This window comes from Pteropus vampyrus, unplaced genomic scaffold (genome assembly GCF_000151845.1).
Source record: "Pteropus vampyrus isolate Shadow unplaced genomic scaffold, Pvam_2.0 Scaffold59, whole genome shotgun sequence".
NCBI classification, from domain to species: domain Eukaryota; kingdom Metazoa; phylum Chordata; class Mammalia; order Chiroptera; family Pteropodidae; genus Pteropus; species Pteropus vampyrus.
The window spans coordinates 3,042,003-3,059,812 of NW_011888840.1; the positions used below are offsets into that span (position 1 = coordinate 3,042,003).

The 17,810-nt window shown below is 42.4% G+C and overlaps 1 protein-coding gene across 1 annotated transcript in view; it reads left to right on the forward strand.

Annotated features, from left to right (window-relative positions):
• FER1L6 (fer-1 like family member 6) overlaps positions 1-9,964 on the forward strand; it is a 103,022-nt gene extending 93,058 nt beyond the window's left edge. Inside the window, exons 35-38 of the mRNA XM_011360828.1 lie at positions 1,337-1,578; positions 2,919-3,082; positions 8,330-8,430; positions 9,781-9,964. Of these exons, the coding sequence (XP_011359130.1) occupies positions 1,337-1,578; positions 2,919-3,082; positions 8,330-8,430; positions 9,781-9,964 (691 nt within the window). The remainder of the gene's footprint in view (positions 1-1,336; positions 1,579-2,918; positions 3,083-8,329; positions 8,431-9,780) is intronic.
• The last annotated feature ends 7,846 nt before the right edge of the window (positions 9,965-17,810 follow it).

Sequence of the window (17,810 nt, forward strand, 5' to 3'; positions counted from 1 at the left end):
TTCTCTGGACGAAGTTTCAAATCCCTAACATGTCCTAAAGTATCCCGTATGACTAGCCCCTGCCTATCTCTCCAGCCTCATCTCACTGCATCAAGACTTCCCCCTGGCTTTCTGCTCTCTAGTTCACTGAGCCTCTTTTCCTTCTTAGAATATGTCATCACCTCTTTTTCCATAGGGCTTTTGCACATCTCTCTCTGGAGACTTCTGCTGCCCACCCATATCGCTCCATCCCCTTCCCTCTGCGGCTATGGCTCCATGAAGGCCAGGACCGTCTCTGTCTACTCTCCATCACTGCCCTTGCATCTAGCTCACTCCTTCCCTCGTAACAGATATCACATGCATATTGCTTGAGCGAACACCATCTTTAGCTAAATAATTGTGTCCATACTCCCAAGTGGTACCAATTCTCTGGGGAAAGAAGGATCTTTACCCTCCCCTGCCCTGTAGGAAAGGGATGTCTGCTTTCAGAAAACACATGGTTTGGAATTATCAATTAGTTTGTATTAAAAGTATCTAACTTCTGAATAATCGATTCACCATGGATAAAGTACTAAGGGAAAATATTAATTGTAGCTGACTTTATGCTGGGGATGGAAGAGAAAAACCAGATAAGACTAAAAAATAACAGTATGGATAATTTGGTATACACGAAGCACTTTACAAATATCCCATATGTAATTCCTCAGAATAATCATATGGACTAGGTGCTACTGTTGCTTCCATTTTCCAGATGAAACAAAGACACAGAGAGGTTAGATAATATATCTATGGCAGCACAGGTAGTACATGGTAGAGCCAGGACTGGAACACAGGTGGATGCAGGCAGCTCTCATACCCTCTACGCCATACTGATACAGGCCTGCTGGGTTTTTGAGACCCACAAACAGACAGGAGGAGCCAGTTACAGGCCTGACAGCAGAGGTCTAAACGAGGCCAGTTTTAGAGACCACGCTGTGGCGGATCATCATGTTGTAACACTTGGGTGCAGAGGTAGCATCCCCGACATGGAGGGCTCCGAGGATGACAGAAAACTGACGGAGCTTTCGCTTCACAGTTGCTGAGTTTTCCTTCTTTATTGCATGGGGCTTCGGGTCTACCCAAGACCAGCTGACACGTCCCCGCCTGGCTTAGAATGACAAGCGCGTTTCTGTTTCAGACCCTTTGCCTCCTAGTTTCCCCTTTCAGATGTAATGGAAACTTCTCTCTCAATCTAACTATATCATAATCTTAACACTATGATCTATAACCGCTTTGAAATTTGCTAAATCACTCTTGATTGTACGGATGCCTGAACGATGTGCTCGGAGTGTTTAATCCTCTTTCTATCTTTATTCAGGTGGATGAAGGGTTTGGAAGATGACAAGCAGGAAACAGACGTGCATTACAATTCCCTGACTGGAGAGGGGAACTTCAACTGGCGCTTCCTCTTCCGCTTTCAGTACCTCCCAGCCGAGAAGCAGATGGTCATCACCAAGAGAGAGAACATCTTTTCCTTAGAGAAGATGGAGTGCAAGACACCAGCTGTGTTGGTGCTCCAGGTTTGGGATTTTGAAAGACTGTCCTCCGATGACTTTTTGGGTAAGCCGGGGGCTTCACAAGCTCCTGTTAATGCTAAGGGTTTTGTCCCAGTTTGGCGGGAGCTTGGTCTGATTTAGCTATTAAGGATAATAATTTCAGTGCTATTTATCATAGCAAAAGTATGGAAGCACTCCAAAGAGCCATTAATAGGGGACGGGCTAGATAAGTTATGGTGCGTCCATGTGGTGGAAGATGCATATTCCAACCGACTTAAATCGATCTTTGCTTTACCACTACGAAGCTGTTAAATTTTGAGATAAATATTGGTCCATTCTGCGCTTCGGTTTTCCTCAGTTGTAAAAACGGGGTTAGTCATATTACACATCTCAGAGAGTGTTGAGGGCTGTAAATGTGATAAGATTTAAAAGCTGGCACAGTGCTTCATTCACAGTAAGCGCTCATAGTGATAACCCTGCAGCCGTTAAAAATATTAGAATATTTAATGAAATGGATAATCGTGCAAGACGCATTAAGTGAAAAAAGAGTATAGAAAAAAGCCTTTCTGTAAAATATATGTTTCTAAGTATAGAAGAAAATGGTAGAGACAGGCAAGGAGAGAGAAAGATTAACATAAGAGTAAGAACTAATGCATGGAGCAGTGGTCAACATTAGGGGGATGGAATTATGGGAAATTTTTCTATATAAAAATGTGTATTAACATTCGTTAATACACAATTAACGAATGTTACTATTATAATAGGGAAAGGTTAAAAAGATACACAATGCTCTTATGGCATTATCTTATGGCGCCTTATATTCACTCCTCGAAAATAACATTGTTGAGAGCCCACTAAGGTCTTGGAGAACAGCTAAAAAGACACTGAGACAGTCCTGACCTGGAGGGGGTTTAATGGACTCAAAGAGGGAGGTGAAGTGGAAGGGGGTTCTCATAGGCTGATCTGTGCTAAGGCCGGGGAAGTCTCAGAGGACAGGACAGGCGCTCTATCCAGACAGCACCCAAGGAGCAGAGAAGATGCCCAGGAGTGATACTTGAAACCGAGGCTTGAAAGTTACACATGGTAGCTTCGTTCATGTCTTCTACCTGCTACTACATTATTAATGCTTTGAGGGCACCAAACATGTCTTGGTCATATTTGTACCCCCAGTACCTAGCACGTGCTAGTGATCCACTGTGGTGCTCATTGGATAACCAGTGAGTGGACAGATGGATGGAAGGAAGAATGGAAGGATAGATGAAAGGATGAATGGATGGATGGATGTAAGGAAAGAGAGATGATGGATGGATGAATGAGAATATCGATCGATTTTATTTATTTATTTTTTGGGTGTTTATTGATTTTAAAAGCTCTTCCATAACTGTTATGTGCATCTCTTCACAGGCTCCCTGGAAATGAACCTCAATAGTTTCCCCCGAGCAGCCAAGTCCGCCAAAGCCTGCGATCTCACCAAGTTTGAAAATGCCAGTGAGGAGAGCAAGATCTCCATATTCCAGCAAAAGCGTGTGCGGGGCTGGTGGCCTTTTGCTAAAAGCAAAGAACTCACAGTAAGTGACAGCTGTAGGAGATGGGGTGGGGGGCAGGCAGGGGACATGTTGCTCTTTAAATGATTCATTTTGTGAACTTCAAATTCAAGTAAAATGCCTTGCAACAAATGACATAGATTCTTTTAGGGCAAAGGTTCTGCTGAGAAGCAAGAATTTTGAAAACTTTATAAATGCATTAAGACTTCTTCCATAGCTCAGCATACTTGATTCAATAGCTATGTATGTCAAGGTGATTTTCTATCCTCTTGGCTTGAACTTATGTCCCTGTTTCTTTTTCAACATTTTTCAAAATTATGCATCAACTGTCCTGACTGATGGACAGTTTTACATAACTACCTTATCCTTTCACCTTTAAATGTGACACTCAGTTTAAAAAGTGATCCATCCTTTTAAAGCTTCCTCGAGAGAGTGGTAGCAGGGAAGGCCCCTATCCCTTTTCCTGCGCCGACAACTTGGTCCATACTGTAGGAATTCAGATCTTTCACAAATACTGGGAAGACAGTTTCTTCTGCCCTTCCTCTCAACCCATTGCCGTTCCTCTGTAAAGGAGGAAGGACGAGTTAAGTGATCCATGAAGTTGAGGAAAGGGACTGAGGCTGTGTTGGTGGCCTCTTTCCTCTGCTGCTGTTCTCTTGGGATGAGCATGTTCTCCCCAGGTACGGCAGAAGCACACCCAAGTTAGGACCCTTCTAGTCTCAGGTCTGGATAGAGACCTATTTCTCTCTCCCCCTCCCTCTCCTTTCTCCTCTCCCTCTCCCCTTCCTCTCCCTTTCTCTCTCCCCTCCTTAAGGGCCCAGTGGGTATAAGACAGAGATTCCCTTTTGAACTCAACAGGGTAAACAACAGCTGCCAGCTTGACTCCATGGTGTCTAGCTTTACTGTTCTCTGGGAGTGTTTCTCCTCCCTCCATTCAGTGTAATCACCTCTTATTGGTGAGATTGATCAAAGAGAATGAGGTTCCTGGCAGACTTGTTCTTCCCAGTTCTCTCAAGCACTTCCTGAGGGTTTGCTATGCGGCCGCCGCTGCCCTTGGTGCCAGGCTTCACAGCTTAGCACATAATAGATGCTCAGTCAATGAATTGTTGGTGAACGGATGAATTCAGAAATGAAGCAAGCATGGTCTCCACCTTCAACCAGCTCAGAGTCCAGCGAGAGGAACAGAGTATCAACAATGCAGCCACACATGAGACAAAGTGTAAATGACACGGAAGGAAGAGAGGAGGGAAAGATCTAATTCTCTCTGAGGAAGGTGAGAGGTCAAGCAGGGCAGAGCATGAATTTTTCAAGAACAAAGGATGATGTCAAGGTAAAATCACCTATTGGCAAAGAAAACTCCTAGTGCCTGTCCCTTGGTTTCTAAATACCAGTTCTTACTGGTATTTAGAACCAGGCATCTTTGGAGAAATGGCTGACTCCAGGTCAAGGGCAGATAAAGCACAAGAAGAATATGTCATCGTGACAAAAAGGACAGTTCAAACATCCAAAAGAATAGTGACTGTGCTTTGCACAGAAAACTTTTTCAGAATTTTGAAATTATTTTCTTACTTTAGCTACCCAGAAATGGAATTCCTAGTCTAGAGTATGACTATATAAGATAATGCACACATACCCACACATACTTATGTATGTATGCCTGTGCGTGTGTGTTCATCCTCCTAAGTGAATTTTCCAGCATACATCCCTGCCATCGATGCATGAGAATGCCTCATCTCATGCCAGTGAGAGTTGTGTTTTAAGAAGCACTAATTATTGCTGAGGCAAGCATGTCTGACCTGAATGCAGTCACGTCTCAGTCTCTACCTGCATCACTCTCCAAGGCTGGTGAAATTTGAAGCCCATAAATAACATACGCAGCCCAACAGATCTAGTCTTTTTAGGACCCTTCTATCCATTCATAGATGTCCTTAAGTTAATAGATAGCCTTTTGAACTGTCCATTTTTTTCTAGCTTTGATTTAAAATTACATTTGGAGTCTATGATTAGCTTAAGTCCTCTACTTCATGCTTGGTTGAATACTGATGATGGAAATAGATACAGAAAAAGAGATACAGAATAAGGAGCAGCACTTATCAGAATGTTCGGTGAATACCTTCTCCCTGCTGCCTTGGTGGTACCAAATAAATGCTCTGGGACCACTCGGGTGGGACAGGGAAGAGGGGACGAGGCTCTTCATGATGATAACTGATGACTCCTGTGCCTACGGCAGAATGAATTTTATATTCTCTGCTTCCCTTTTCTTTGCATTTTTTTTCTCGTGGGAATATGGGTCCTTGGGACATCTCTGGGTGTTTTCTTATGAGCAAAATACGTTTCTCATTAAGTGTTGCTGTCTATGAAATCGTGTTAAAGGTAAGAATGATATATTTTTAAGAAGTTTCTATTTACCAGGTATTAGGTTGAGCACTGTATATGTGTTATTTCGTTTATTTTTCAAAGGAATACGTGTCGTTAACATCCATGGAACCATGAGACTAAGAGAGGGAAAGTAACTTATCCAGGGTCACACAGTGTAATAGAGCCTCATTTCAAATGCAACTCTGTGTGGACCAAATCCTAGTCATTCAATTCTTATGCTATGCTATGCCATGCTATAATATTCCTTAAGCTACTCAAGTCCAACTCTAAGATAAAAGTCAAAACCATATTCTAATGTCAGAGCCATGGAAATGATTGCAGAGCTCTTCTTAAACATTTCAGGAAAAGGCATATTTATTCGTTATTGTATAAATAGCCTGCTTCTTTTCTTACACAAAAGGGGCCATTTGGACACATAAAACAGCAGAGGATGGAATCTGGTGTCAGAGGACCTGAACGCAAATCCTAGTTTCATAACGCAAGTTAGCAATTAGCAAACATCATCAAGTCGTGGTTTCTGCAGCTGTAGAACAAGAGTAAAAATATTGTCTTCTTTGCAGGGTTGTCAAGAGCTTTAAATGGAATAATGCATACATGAGGTGCCACGCAAGCTATACAGCTTGGATGAGGCACCCGGTGTATAACTATACTGCCTAGTGGCACTTAGGTCACCTCTGAAAACCTTCTGGAAATAAGCCCTTTTTGCATATTGGGAGCCCCTCTGCCATGAGTTGTGGGCTGGCTTCTTGGGTTTCTTCCAGCCATCAAGTCTTGCAGGAGCTCGTTGGGTTCTAACTCTGCCTTTCATGAAACCTGGAAAGTAGAGCCAGAAGTTGCTTTAAAGAGCATCTGGCCATTTGACTGATGAGAAAACTGATGCCCAAGAGACAAGTGCCTTTAGGTGGCATGATGAAGGCAGTCATAGAATCACCTCATGTTAGAGTTGCGCAGGGCTTCATAAAACTTCTAGTCCAATCATCTGGCAACTGCATGAGTAAGTTGGGAGGTAGTGTCCTATAATGGAAAAAGCATGAGCTTTGGAATCATAGACCTTGTTTCAGATTCCTATTGGTCAGCTTATTGCCTGGGTGACCTTGGGAAAGTTATTTGACTTCTATGGCTTCATTTCTCCATCAGTAAAAAGAGAACCTACCTTGTTTGTTGCTATGAAAGATGATAGATTAGATAGATAGATAGATAGATAGATAGATAGATAGATAGATAGATAGATAGATAGATAGATAGATAGAACAAACAAATGAATGAACAAATGAACCGGGACAAAGTGGGTGTTCAGCAAAGCATGGCAATTCCAGTTAGAGTTACAGCACCATTACTCTACTGTTGATAGATATGTAGAAGAGTAACTAGAATGGAGAGAAACCTTATATTTTTTTCTTTCCTGATTTTCAAACATTTTCTGAGTGCCCATATATGTAAGTTTATTGTTTATGGGGCCAATATTTTCCAATAGGAATGACAGACTCTGTGTGTGTGTGTGTGTGTGTGTGTGTGTGTGTGTGTGTGTGTGTGTATTTAAGGAGCATTTTTGGATTATGGGACATTTATTGCATTCTGAGTTGTGCTAAGGTTCTAGTCTAAAGAATGGATGAAACCATCTAGGTTTGAACTCATGACTTGACTTGTAAAAAAAAAGCCCACTGCTCTTCTTTACTAATTCAGGCAGCCATGCCAATGCCTCTCTTCTCCAGCTTCAACCACACTCCAAATACTCTACCTCTCTCTAATTTCTCCCATGATTACATTTTCATGGCTGCCAGCAACCAAACCTGCTTGTTAAAAAGTCCTGGCTTTTTCAGGGTGACTAGGTAGGTTAACATAAGACCATTGGTTCACCAGAAACTTAGTTGTTTTTTTTTTTTTGCTGGGGTAGGACAACAACTATGTCTCAGAAGTCAGGTAATGCCCTGGACACAGGTGTTTAAGAAAGAAAGCTTTAAAACAATTGTAGGCGCTAAAATACTTCAATGATGCTCCTTTCTTCTACCAGTTCTGTGTCCCTCCGACTACCTAGAATTCAATCCGCAAAACCAGAGGAGGCAGAAGAAACTTCCCTTCACCAAGAACAGAAACTCAAAGAGATCAAGGACCCTAACCTTCCTAATCATTAAGTCCCCAGCGCCTGAAACAGTGCCTGGTGTACAGGGGATCCCCAGAAAGTAGCGAATGAATGAATGAACAAGAAAGAATGACTATTACCTTTGCAAGGTCCCGCCTCATTCTTTGATAACCCAAGACTTATGTCATTGCCAATACCTTTGGGACAATTCTCTGAAGCGGCGCATGACTCACAATTTTCAAACCAGAGAGGCCGTTTCTTATTGAGGGAAAACAAGAGAGAAGAAGTGCTAGAATAACAGGAGAATTGTAAAACAGTTAGTAGGGACAACAGAAACAATGAAGGATGACAGAAAAGCCATTTAGCGAATGTTGGGACACACCTACCTGTTTCCTCTTGAGAACCATTGACAGCGAAGAAAAAAGTAGATTTCAAAGAGTTCTGCCACTCAATAAGTCCCCTTTCTAATTCCTACGAGTTTCTATAATTAATATTTTTTCTTCAGATATTTAATGATTACACGCGAAACAGGACGTGTGACTGAGCACACGCGTGTCTGTGTACATGCACGACTCTCTTGCTTTCACAAACCTCAACAGGAACATCTGTACCATCTCATCTGGAAGAATTACAATTCATCATAAAAAAGGGCTTCTCCCAGGACCAAAAAGACAGCAATATCTCTTAAAATAAAACAGCAGGATAGTCAGAATACTTCCTGGACAATCTCCCTCATAATAACACTTTTTCTAGAAGGTTGGTGACGCCCCAGCGGGACTTGAAAAGAACCAGAAACTTGTGTCTTTGTGCAGGGCAAGGTCGAAGCCGAGTTCCACCTGGTCACTGCAGAAGAAGCCGAGAAAAATCCTGTCGGAAAAGCTCGAAAGGAACCGGAGCCTCTGGCCAAGCCCAAGTGAGTGGAGTCGTGAGTGGGAGCCTCAGAAATGGGACAGGCTTTCACCATCCCCAAATCAGAGAGTGGGGGCATTTCTCCAGGGGATCCCTGTGGGAGCACCGAGAAGCCAGGAGGCAGCCAATAGGTGCCACCAATCCATATAGCTCCTTGTTTCTATCATTACAAAATAGTCTAAAAAAGACAATCCAGAGCGTTTGGCAAATGGAGAGGGTGCTTCTCGGTAATACTCCACATAAGCATTTCCAGAATAATGTCATGTAATTTTTTCTCTCATTTTTATGTGAATATAAATTTCACATGATTTTTTTCTACTTGTTCTCCAATTATGCATACAAAATCATCTTCATGTTTTATTTATCCTTTGCTGAAAAGTTTTGCTTTGTTTCCATAGTTGTCATAGTTCGGATTTTTTTTAATGGCTGTAGAATAGTCCATAGACTTGGTGCCTATAATTGAATTGGTTGCTGTCCCATAATTGAATATTTAATTTATGTCTACCTTTTTTTCCATTATCATAATATGATGAAAATGTTACCCCTTTATAAATTATTACTTTAAAGTAAATACTTTAAAATTACTAGAAGAAAGGATTACCTTATTCAATTTAATCCATGGTTACATATGAACTAAAAAGTAAATACACATAGATATGAAATATGTATACAAAACGTTGTTTCAAATTGTATTTGTGCTATTCCCCTCGACACCCCAAGTGTCTCGAGATGAGTGGTTCTTTCTCTATCTATCATAGTGTTAGGAACACAGAGGATGCTTACTTATTGATTAATTCAAAATTATTTATTGCGCTCTGGCAGTGTGTACCTACTGAAAAAACACTTTAAAGAACACAAAAGAAATATAAGACACGGGCTCTGCCTTCCAGAAGCTTTCGATCTGTTTAGGAAGAACACACAGACTCATAAAATAGTTATGGGGGTGTAGAAGACAAACATGTTAGATTCATAAAGGGGCTAAGTCAAGTGATAAGTGAGACCAGAATTCAGAACGATGTGGACCATGGTGGGCTGGGGTGGTCAGGGTGGGCTTCATGGAAGAGGCAGGGCTTGAATCGGTCGGGGCTGGACGGATGGAGGGCACTCAGTCCTCTGTCTGGATTCTAACTAGACTCTCGCCCTCCTCCAGACCAACCTGTAAATGATGAGGGATCATTATTGCCCCAAGTGTTAGATTGTTCCTACTCTAAGGCAACATGGTTTTCTCCTGTTCTCGGGCCTCTTCTTGTGGGCCTCTAGAAAGTGGGAGTCAGAAATATATCCTGTGGTCTAGAGAATCCTACGTGTGGACAACATGGCCCCCTTCCCTGACTTTCCCTCGCTTTTCTCTCAGCCGCCCAGACACCTCCTTCTCCTGGTTCGTGAGTCCTTTCAAGTGCCTGTACCATCTCATCTGGAAAAATTACAAGAAGTACATCATCATCGCTTTCATTCTGATCATCCTCATCGTCTTCCTGGTCCTCTTCATCTACACCTTGCCAGGAGCCATCAGCCGAAGGATTGTTGTGGGCTCGTAGAGGACAGTGGAGCACCCGGGCCCCTTCTACTAATCCCCTCTTCTTCCTCCTCTGGAAACACATGCGTGTGCCCTCTGCAGGCACGCGCCGGGCGCTACGGGGATGCAGCCAAAGGGCCCAGAACCAGTCCCTGTGTCTAAAGGTGGATTAGCTTTTCTCGGAGGAGATGGTAGAGGAGTGGTCCCTCCCTACCCCAAGCCCTGCCACCTCTGTCACACTTATAAGCTTTAAGTCATGTTTTCGCCCACGGGCAGCATGAAATAATGACTCCTTTGTCTCAGAGTAATCAATGGTGACCTCTGATCGACTTAGGTGAATGATGGTTTCTTTTTTTATTTTATGTGATTGGTATTTTTTCTGAGAAATTTAATTCTGGATCTGAGATTTTATTGGAAATGCTTCCTTTTAAATAAAAATTTTGCAGGCAATCAGCTGAACACATCTTAGCAGGATTTTAACCTGACCCATACACCTTAACCTCATTTAACCCTTACAGTTTACAAAATTCATTCACTTCTTCAGGCTGCAAAATGGGCTTGGAGAAAACATCAGATAAATCACCTAAAACAGTTCATGGTTGAAATTCTCATTGAGAGACGAGGCGTTCCTGGTTTTGCATTAAAGTCAACACTTGCGGAGCTTGTGATCAGTAGTCGTGGTGAGTCCTGGAGAAATCCATTTGATTTCTGCTCTGTGGCAATTTCCAAGGGGGAGTTTTATAAATATAAAATATAATTCTGTGTACGTGCATAGGGGACGGGGGTGGGGCTCCATGTGCCAGTAGGCATTTTCTTCAGCCAGAAACACAGGCCCCACCAAAGACGGTGTTCCCACAGGCCGTGACACGCACGCCCATCCCTGGCACCACCGCACGTGGTAGGTTCTGTCACAACTCCCAGGCACTAATTTATTTCAAAGGCAGTCCTAGAAACAGTATCCTGTGCACTTGTATCCTGGGGCCGGTTTTTCTTTAAAGTAAACCTTCGAACTTCAAAGTAACACAGTCTGGATCTGTCTTCCCCTCCCCCATCGAAAGGAGTAAGGAGCTGGCGTTCTCAGTTAAAACAAGGAGACAATGGAGTTGGAGTGTTTGGCCTCACACACACATCAGTATGGCAACCTTTTCTTCTTTCTGTTGGGAGGAGACATTTGGTGGTATTGAGGAGGCTGGATTGGGTTCCCCTCTTGAAACCAGAAGCACTATGGCTTCTGTATTTTTTGTTTTTTTGTTTTTTTTGTTTTTTTGTTTTTTTGGTTTTTTTTTTTAGGTAGCCTGGCAAAATGTTACTCTTCTAAAATGAAAGCTGTTTGCTTCCACACAGAAGTCATTCTAAAATGTTCCTGAATTAGAAAGATTGAAGTGTGTCTTGTGTGATTTTAGGCTTAGTGTTGTTGTTCACGGAATTATGGCCCGAGATGCTCACTCCCAAAGCCTTATTTTCCTAAAGTGCTGAAAAATAAAGCGTTTATGAAATCGGCGATGTTTCCTAGTGGAATTAGTTGTATAAACCATGGTTCATTCTTACTGTGGAACAAAATAGCCACCGGTAATGACGTAGTCAGAAATACTTGGTATGGAATATACACATGGAGTAAATTAAAAAAAAAAAAATAGGTTGGAGAACTGTATGTATAGCACGATGTAAAAAGAAAATATATATACATGCATAAATAAACTGTCTGGAGGAATACGCAAAAATGTTAGTAGTGGTCATCTTTAAATAGCAGTATCTTCTTTTTTCTTCTTATTTTTCTGTTTCTCCTAAAACTTCTAAAATAAAAATGTATTATTTTTAATGTAAAAAGTTTAATAAATAAATATAAATTTAAACGTGTTTATTTAAAAATATTTATTGGGCGTCTCCTATGTGCTGGGCAGTGGGGATGCAACAGAGATAAGACAAATATAGCCCCCGTTGCCATGGATTTTGCATTCTAGTAGTTCCTCAAGATCTCGTTTTACCTCCAAATTATGGGGCTTTCAAGAAGAGCACCAGGTAAGGCATAGGTTTTATGCATGAGGTTTAAGAAAAAGCACATCATACATCTGTGGTGTTGGAAAGGAAAAGAGTAGCATTATTTTGGGACAGATTCAGAAGTAAGGTATTATACTTCCTACTGGATTCTGGACAGTAAAATAAAGTCAAATCTTGATAAAACAATGCACCTTGTTTAAATCCACAATAAAATCAAGCTGAAAATTGAAAATCCTTTGAAGTGAAATAGAGCTCATCAACTTGGCTTTGAGCAAAAGTATTCAAAACATTTTCAGATAAGATAGTGTTGTAAGAAATATGTGAGAAGAGATAAGCAATGATGATTTTGGAGTCAGCAATATCTGGTGTTCTATACATAGATTATTGCTTATGGCCCATCCTGCATGGAAAAAAACAAACAAAAACAATAAATCCTAGGCCTACTTTGCAACCCTGGCCCTAAAGATATTACACTTTAAAAATAAAACAATTAAAAAACTCATTTCCCAAGAAGTTGTCATGAGTCCCTATTTGTGTTCTTAAATAAGATTAAATTTATTCATTTGGCAAGTCGAAGTTTTCTTTACAGCTTAAATCTGTTTCAGATTTAAGATTTGTTTATGTGTTTTACATTTGAATCCTTTTCCGCAAACTCAGCAAAACAAAATTAATACCAGCACCACCACCACCACCACCAAACAACCCACAGGATAGGAAACCCAGTTCTCTGTCTCTGTTAGTTGAAACCTTTCTTTTTGGTACCTTTTTTTGTAAATGGCAATTACAGGACTGACTCCAGAGCCAAAGCCAGATGGTGTTTATCTAGTCAACAGATAATTACTGAGCCTCATCCTCATTCCAGTTGCTGTGATTAACACTGGAGACACAAGAGACACAAGAGTACACAATCAGATAAAGTAAAATCTCTGCTCTCATGAGACAGAGTTTGACACAGAAAAGACATTAATCAAATAATCACTCAGATAGATAATTATAGACTGAAGGATTGAACAAGGGCAAAGTAGTGAAATCAGGAAGAATATTACGAAGGGCCCACACCTTGTCTGGCAGTCAGGAAGGCTTCCTGGGGGAATGGCTGAAGGGAGATGAACGATGAGGAAGAGAGATGGAGAGGAAGAAGAGCACTCCAGATAGAGAGGATGGCATGTGCAAAGGCCCTGAGGTGGGAGGGAGGGAGGCACATGGAGGGGTCTGAAAGAGGGTAGGTATCAAGCGAGAGGCAGAGGGTCCTGAGATGGGGCTGGAAAGTCAAGTAAGGACCACATCCTTAATTTTTTAAGAGCAATGGATAACAAAGGACTTCTAAGCAGTGGAGAGATATGATTAGACTTTCATTCCACATGGAGAACAGATCAGAGGTACTGTAGTCCGCCCTACAGAAAGGATGGTTGTTTTCACTTAGTAATGGTGGCAGAAGAGAGAAGTGGAAGGTAAGGAGATTATCACTTTAAGGCTACAGGGTGGTCTAATAGGGAATTCAGGGTCTAATATTGACTGCTTCATACAAGCTGTGTGACCCAAGCCAGCTAACTTCACATCTCTGATCTATACTTTCATTGTCTGTCATATGGAGAGGTTCGTATACATGATGACGAAAAGTCCATGGCATATTCTTGTGCAAAGGTAACATGTTGATGGCTTTATAACATAGAGTGTTTGAAAGGATGGATTGAACCCAGAGCCAGAATGTGAAGGGCTTCGAATGCCATGCTAAGAAGGTTGGCCTTTATGCAGCAGAAAGTGGGGACCCCTGGGAAGATTTAAGCAGAGAAGTTGTGTGTTGGAGAAATGGCTCTGCCTACAGTGCATGATGGGATGACAGGGACAAGATCCAGAGGCAGGGGGACATCTTAGGAAGCAACAGCTAAACCCTGGTGGGAGATGAGAACTCGTGTCACAGATGGAGAGGAAGAGCCAGATTCTTAAACGTTGATGAGGTTCCCCGCTCCTCTGCAGCCCCCCACCATTGGCACCCGAGATGCCTGCCAGAGAAGACAGGGAAGTTTGAATCTGGCTGCACCATTTCTATCTGGGCAGGTCACTTAACCCTCTCACGGTCTCAATTTTCTCGCCTGCCAAGAAGGAATTATTATCTACTTGGCAAGAATTGTGAAGATTGGAGAAAAGGTGTGTAAAGTGTCTAGCATGTGCCTGGCATGAGGCCAGTCCTCAAAGGATAGTAGTGAGTAGCACGAGCATCATTTCTGTCATTTCTGATAGAATCAACAGGATGCGGAGTTTAAGTAGGTATAGGAAGTGAGGAAAGTGCATCAGACCTATGTTTTAGAAATGTCCTGGCACATGCACCAAGAAAGTTTTCAACCAGTAATACTTCCAAGGGTAATCTGATGCTGTAACAGATTACAATGAACTCTGTGGATTAAGACAATACAAATTTACCATACAGTTCTGTAGATCAGAAGTGGATTAAGACAATACAAATTTACCATACAGTTCTGTAGATCAGAAGATCTCGCTGAGCTAGAAATCAAGGTGTCTACAGAACTGCCATGCTTCCTGCAGCCTCCAGGGGAAAATCTGTTTCCTTGCCTTTTCCAGCTTCTAGAGGCTGCCTGCATTCCTTGGCTCTGTTCTCCACCTTCACCTCTACCATTAACTATCTCTGTGCCTGTCTTCTGCAGTCTCTCTCTGACTATAGCAGGAAAAACTCTTGCTTTTAAGGACCCACGTGATCACACTGGATTTATCCAGATAATCTAGGATAATCTCCCTTTCTCAAGGTCCTTAACTTAATCACATCCACAAAGACCCTTTTGCTTTTTTTAAAGTAACATATTCCCAGGTTCTGGGGATTAGAACGTGGGCTTTTTGTCGAGGAGGCATGATTCTGTCTACCACACTGAGTATTACCACCCAGGCTTTGCAATTCAGGCCAATTTGGAAGTCATTTCAGTAGAGCTTTGAAAGTTGGTGGGATGATTATGGTATGTGACCGAAGGAAGCTCCATAGACGCTTTTCTCTCTGGAACAAGCTGTTTCCATCCTTTGTTCAGACTCTCAAGCGACAATGTCTCAGGAAAAAAAGAAGGATCCATTCCATGCCTCTGACTCAATAAAACCCTCACAAGCACAGGGGATGGACGAGGTGTGTTTGGAGCTGGACGAGGTGCATTTGGAGCTGGAGGTACAAGGGTGCTGCCATTTCCTCCCACATCTCTGCCTCAGGAGCCTCCAGATAATCCTCTTAAATTCAGCTTTCCTTAACACGGCAGTAGTTTTTTCCAAATCAATAGAAAACATGTGTCTCTGCTCTCCGTAGTTTATAAAAGGCAATTTGAGAAAACAGCAACTCTGTTTTTCTCTGAATCACTGTACTAGGGGAAAGACTTAACATAATGGTAGTAAAACTTGGCCAGAGACACTTACTGGCTGTGTAACCTTGATGAAGTTACTCAACAACTCTGAATCTCGTCTTTCTGATAAGTACAATGTAGATGACATCCATCTTATAGGATTGTCTGTGTGTGGGCATGTGTGGTGGTGGCCGGTGGTCCTTTCTGTAGACAGAGATAGAAGAATATTCATAAAGTGCCTACTTTACTGTTTGATTTTTAAAAATCATTCCTGCATTTCTGACTGGGGGCAGCCCCACCCACCTTAAACCAGTCATCAGCCCCTTAGAAAGGAGAGAGAGGAGGGGCCTGAGAGAGGGGCCTGGGTTTGGATCTTATCATATATCATAACATCTAAATTAATGGTCATTTGCTATTTAAGAAATAACTGATGTCTTCTGAGTGCTGTGATAGATTATGAAGTGATACATACATTTTCTCACTAATTCTCCCAACCGTCCCATTTTGTAGACAAGGAAACAGCTCCAGGGATTTCCAAGACCCCTCACTCATTCGTAACAGATCTCAGATCCAAACCCAGGCCTCTCTCTCAGGCCCCTCCTCTCTCTCCTTTCTAAGGGGCTGATGACTGGTTTAAGGTGGGTGGGGCTGCCCCCAGTCAGAAATGCAGGAATGATTTTTAAAAGCTCATCCATCCCTTAGGGGTTCAGTCACAACCCCTAGAACATTTCACCTGTGTTTTACACAACCCCGTGGATGCAAGTTTGAGTCCCTCTCTCTCTCTTTTTTTTTCTTTTTAATGTGAACCACTGCATTCGATGGTACAAAAATGTAATAGGCATCTCTCATTCATGCTGCCTGGTTCTTTTTGATTCTTTTCTCCTTTTGTCACTTCTTGGAATGAGAATCTCCCCCATCCCAATGCAGAAAACAGCCTCCGAGCTCTTTATAAATCAGACAAAGACCTTAGATTTGGAAATTAGCTATATGAAGGAGCAGGCAGGATAGAAGGCAGTTGATCATCTAGAACCCGCTGGTTGCATTCCAGATACCCATTCTCACCTTCCTTGTTGGGCAGGGAAGCCCAGCCAAACCAGGGGCAGCCATGTGCTGAGTGCCGAGAGCACGTCTTTCATTCTCTTCCTCTTGGGAGTAGCTGGGGCTATGTGAGCATAGCTCCGCGGTAGGGCTTGGCGGACATCTCCCTAAAGGGAGTTCACTCAGCTGACAGAGCCTTTGTGCCTCTTCCTCTTCCTCTTTCGTCCCACCTGAATTGTGGATGTGATGGCTGGGGCTCCATCAGTTACCTTGAATCATGAGGCAATCTTGACTATGGAAGACACCACAAAGAATAGTGGAGTAGAAAGATGGGATGTTAGGCTGCTTTTGGCATATGGACCCTCCATATCAACACTAATTTCACAATTGCTGGGGCAGGAAAACCAAAGCAGTGAAACTCCAACACTCACTATTAAATGCTTCCACTTGGAGGTAACACAAGACTCTTCCGCTCACATTGTATTGGCCAAAACAAGTCATGTGGACATGCCCAACTTCAAGGGAGCAGAAACTACCTTCCCCCATGTGCTCAGAAGTAGAGAACCAGATGCTGGTGAATAACAGTAATGCTTTCCACATTGCGGGTATGACGAGTCCCCGTTTACAGATCAAAAAAATAGGTGCCATAGCTAATTACTAGGAAGTTCTGTTTGGTTTTAAAACCATCTTCTTTCCTTATTCCCAACATAATAGCTACTACATTATTATGTATTAGATATAGACTATTTTCTCCCTAAAGACCTATACAATTTTCCGCCTGTACCTGTCTTTGTGATGTTTATGATGATTTAATGAAAGGGCGTGCTAACTGTAAGCCAACTGATTTTTAATAAAACAACAAAATTCAGAGTGTGGTGAATCATTTTTATGGCTTTCCTGAGTTCCTTCCCCAGATCCACTTACGGCTTTAAGAGTCCATTCGGGGCTCTCAGGAAATACTCAAGTGGCCCTTTTCTTCCTGTAGCATTCAAGAAGCAAAGCTGGAGTCATGGCAGTTAGGATCCGGGCATGCAGAGGCACCAGCCGTGGCCACTACGTGTAAGTAAATTTGCACCGATGTCCATTTTTTAAAATAAGCATTAGAAGTGCATGACTCTCTGCTCATGTTGGTCCTCCCCAACAGCAGGGGGCTCCCTCTCCTATGCCAAGCCCCAGTGTGCTTTGTTCACACCTTGCCTATGATCCGGAAGTGTTTTATTTGGTGCTAGAATCAATATGTACTTGTCATTGTGCCTTATTTGTTCATCCTTGCATACTGAGCCCTCAAGTCCTAGTGACCGATGGTAGAAACCGGATTGCAGTAACAGTAATAACCCCCAAACTGGAACTCTCTTGACCCAATTCAATCTATAGGAGTTCAGCTACCTAAAACGTCTTATTGCCTCCCACATAAAACCTTAAGCCAGGCCCAGGACAGTTTACCCACCATCATTTTACCTCCAGCTACAAAGGCAGGAACAGATATGTGGACAGAGG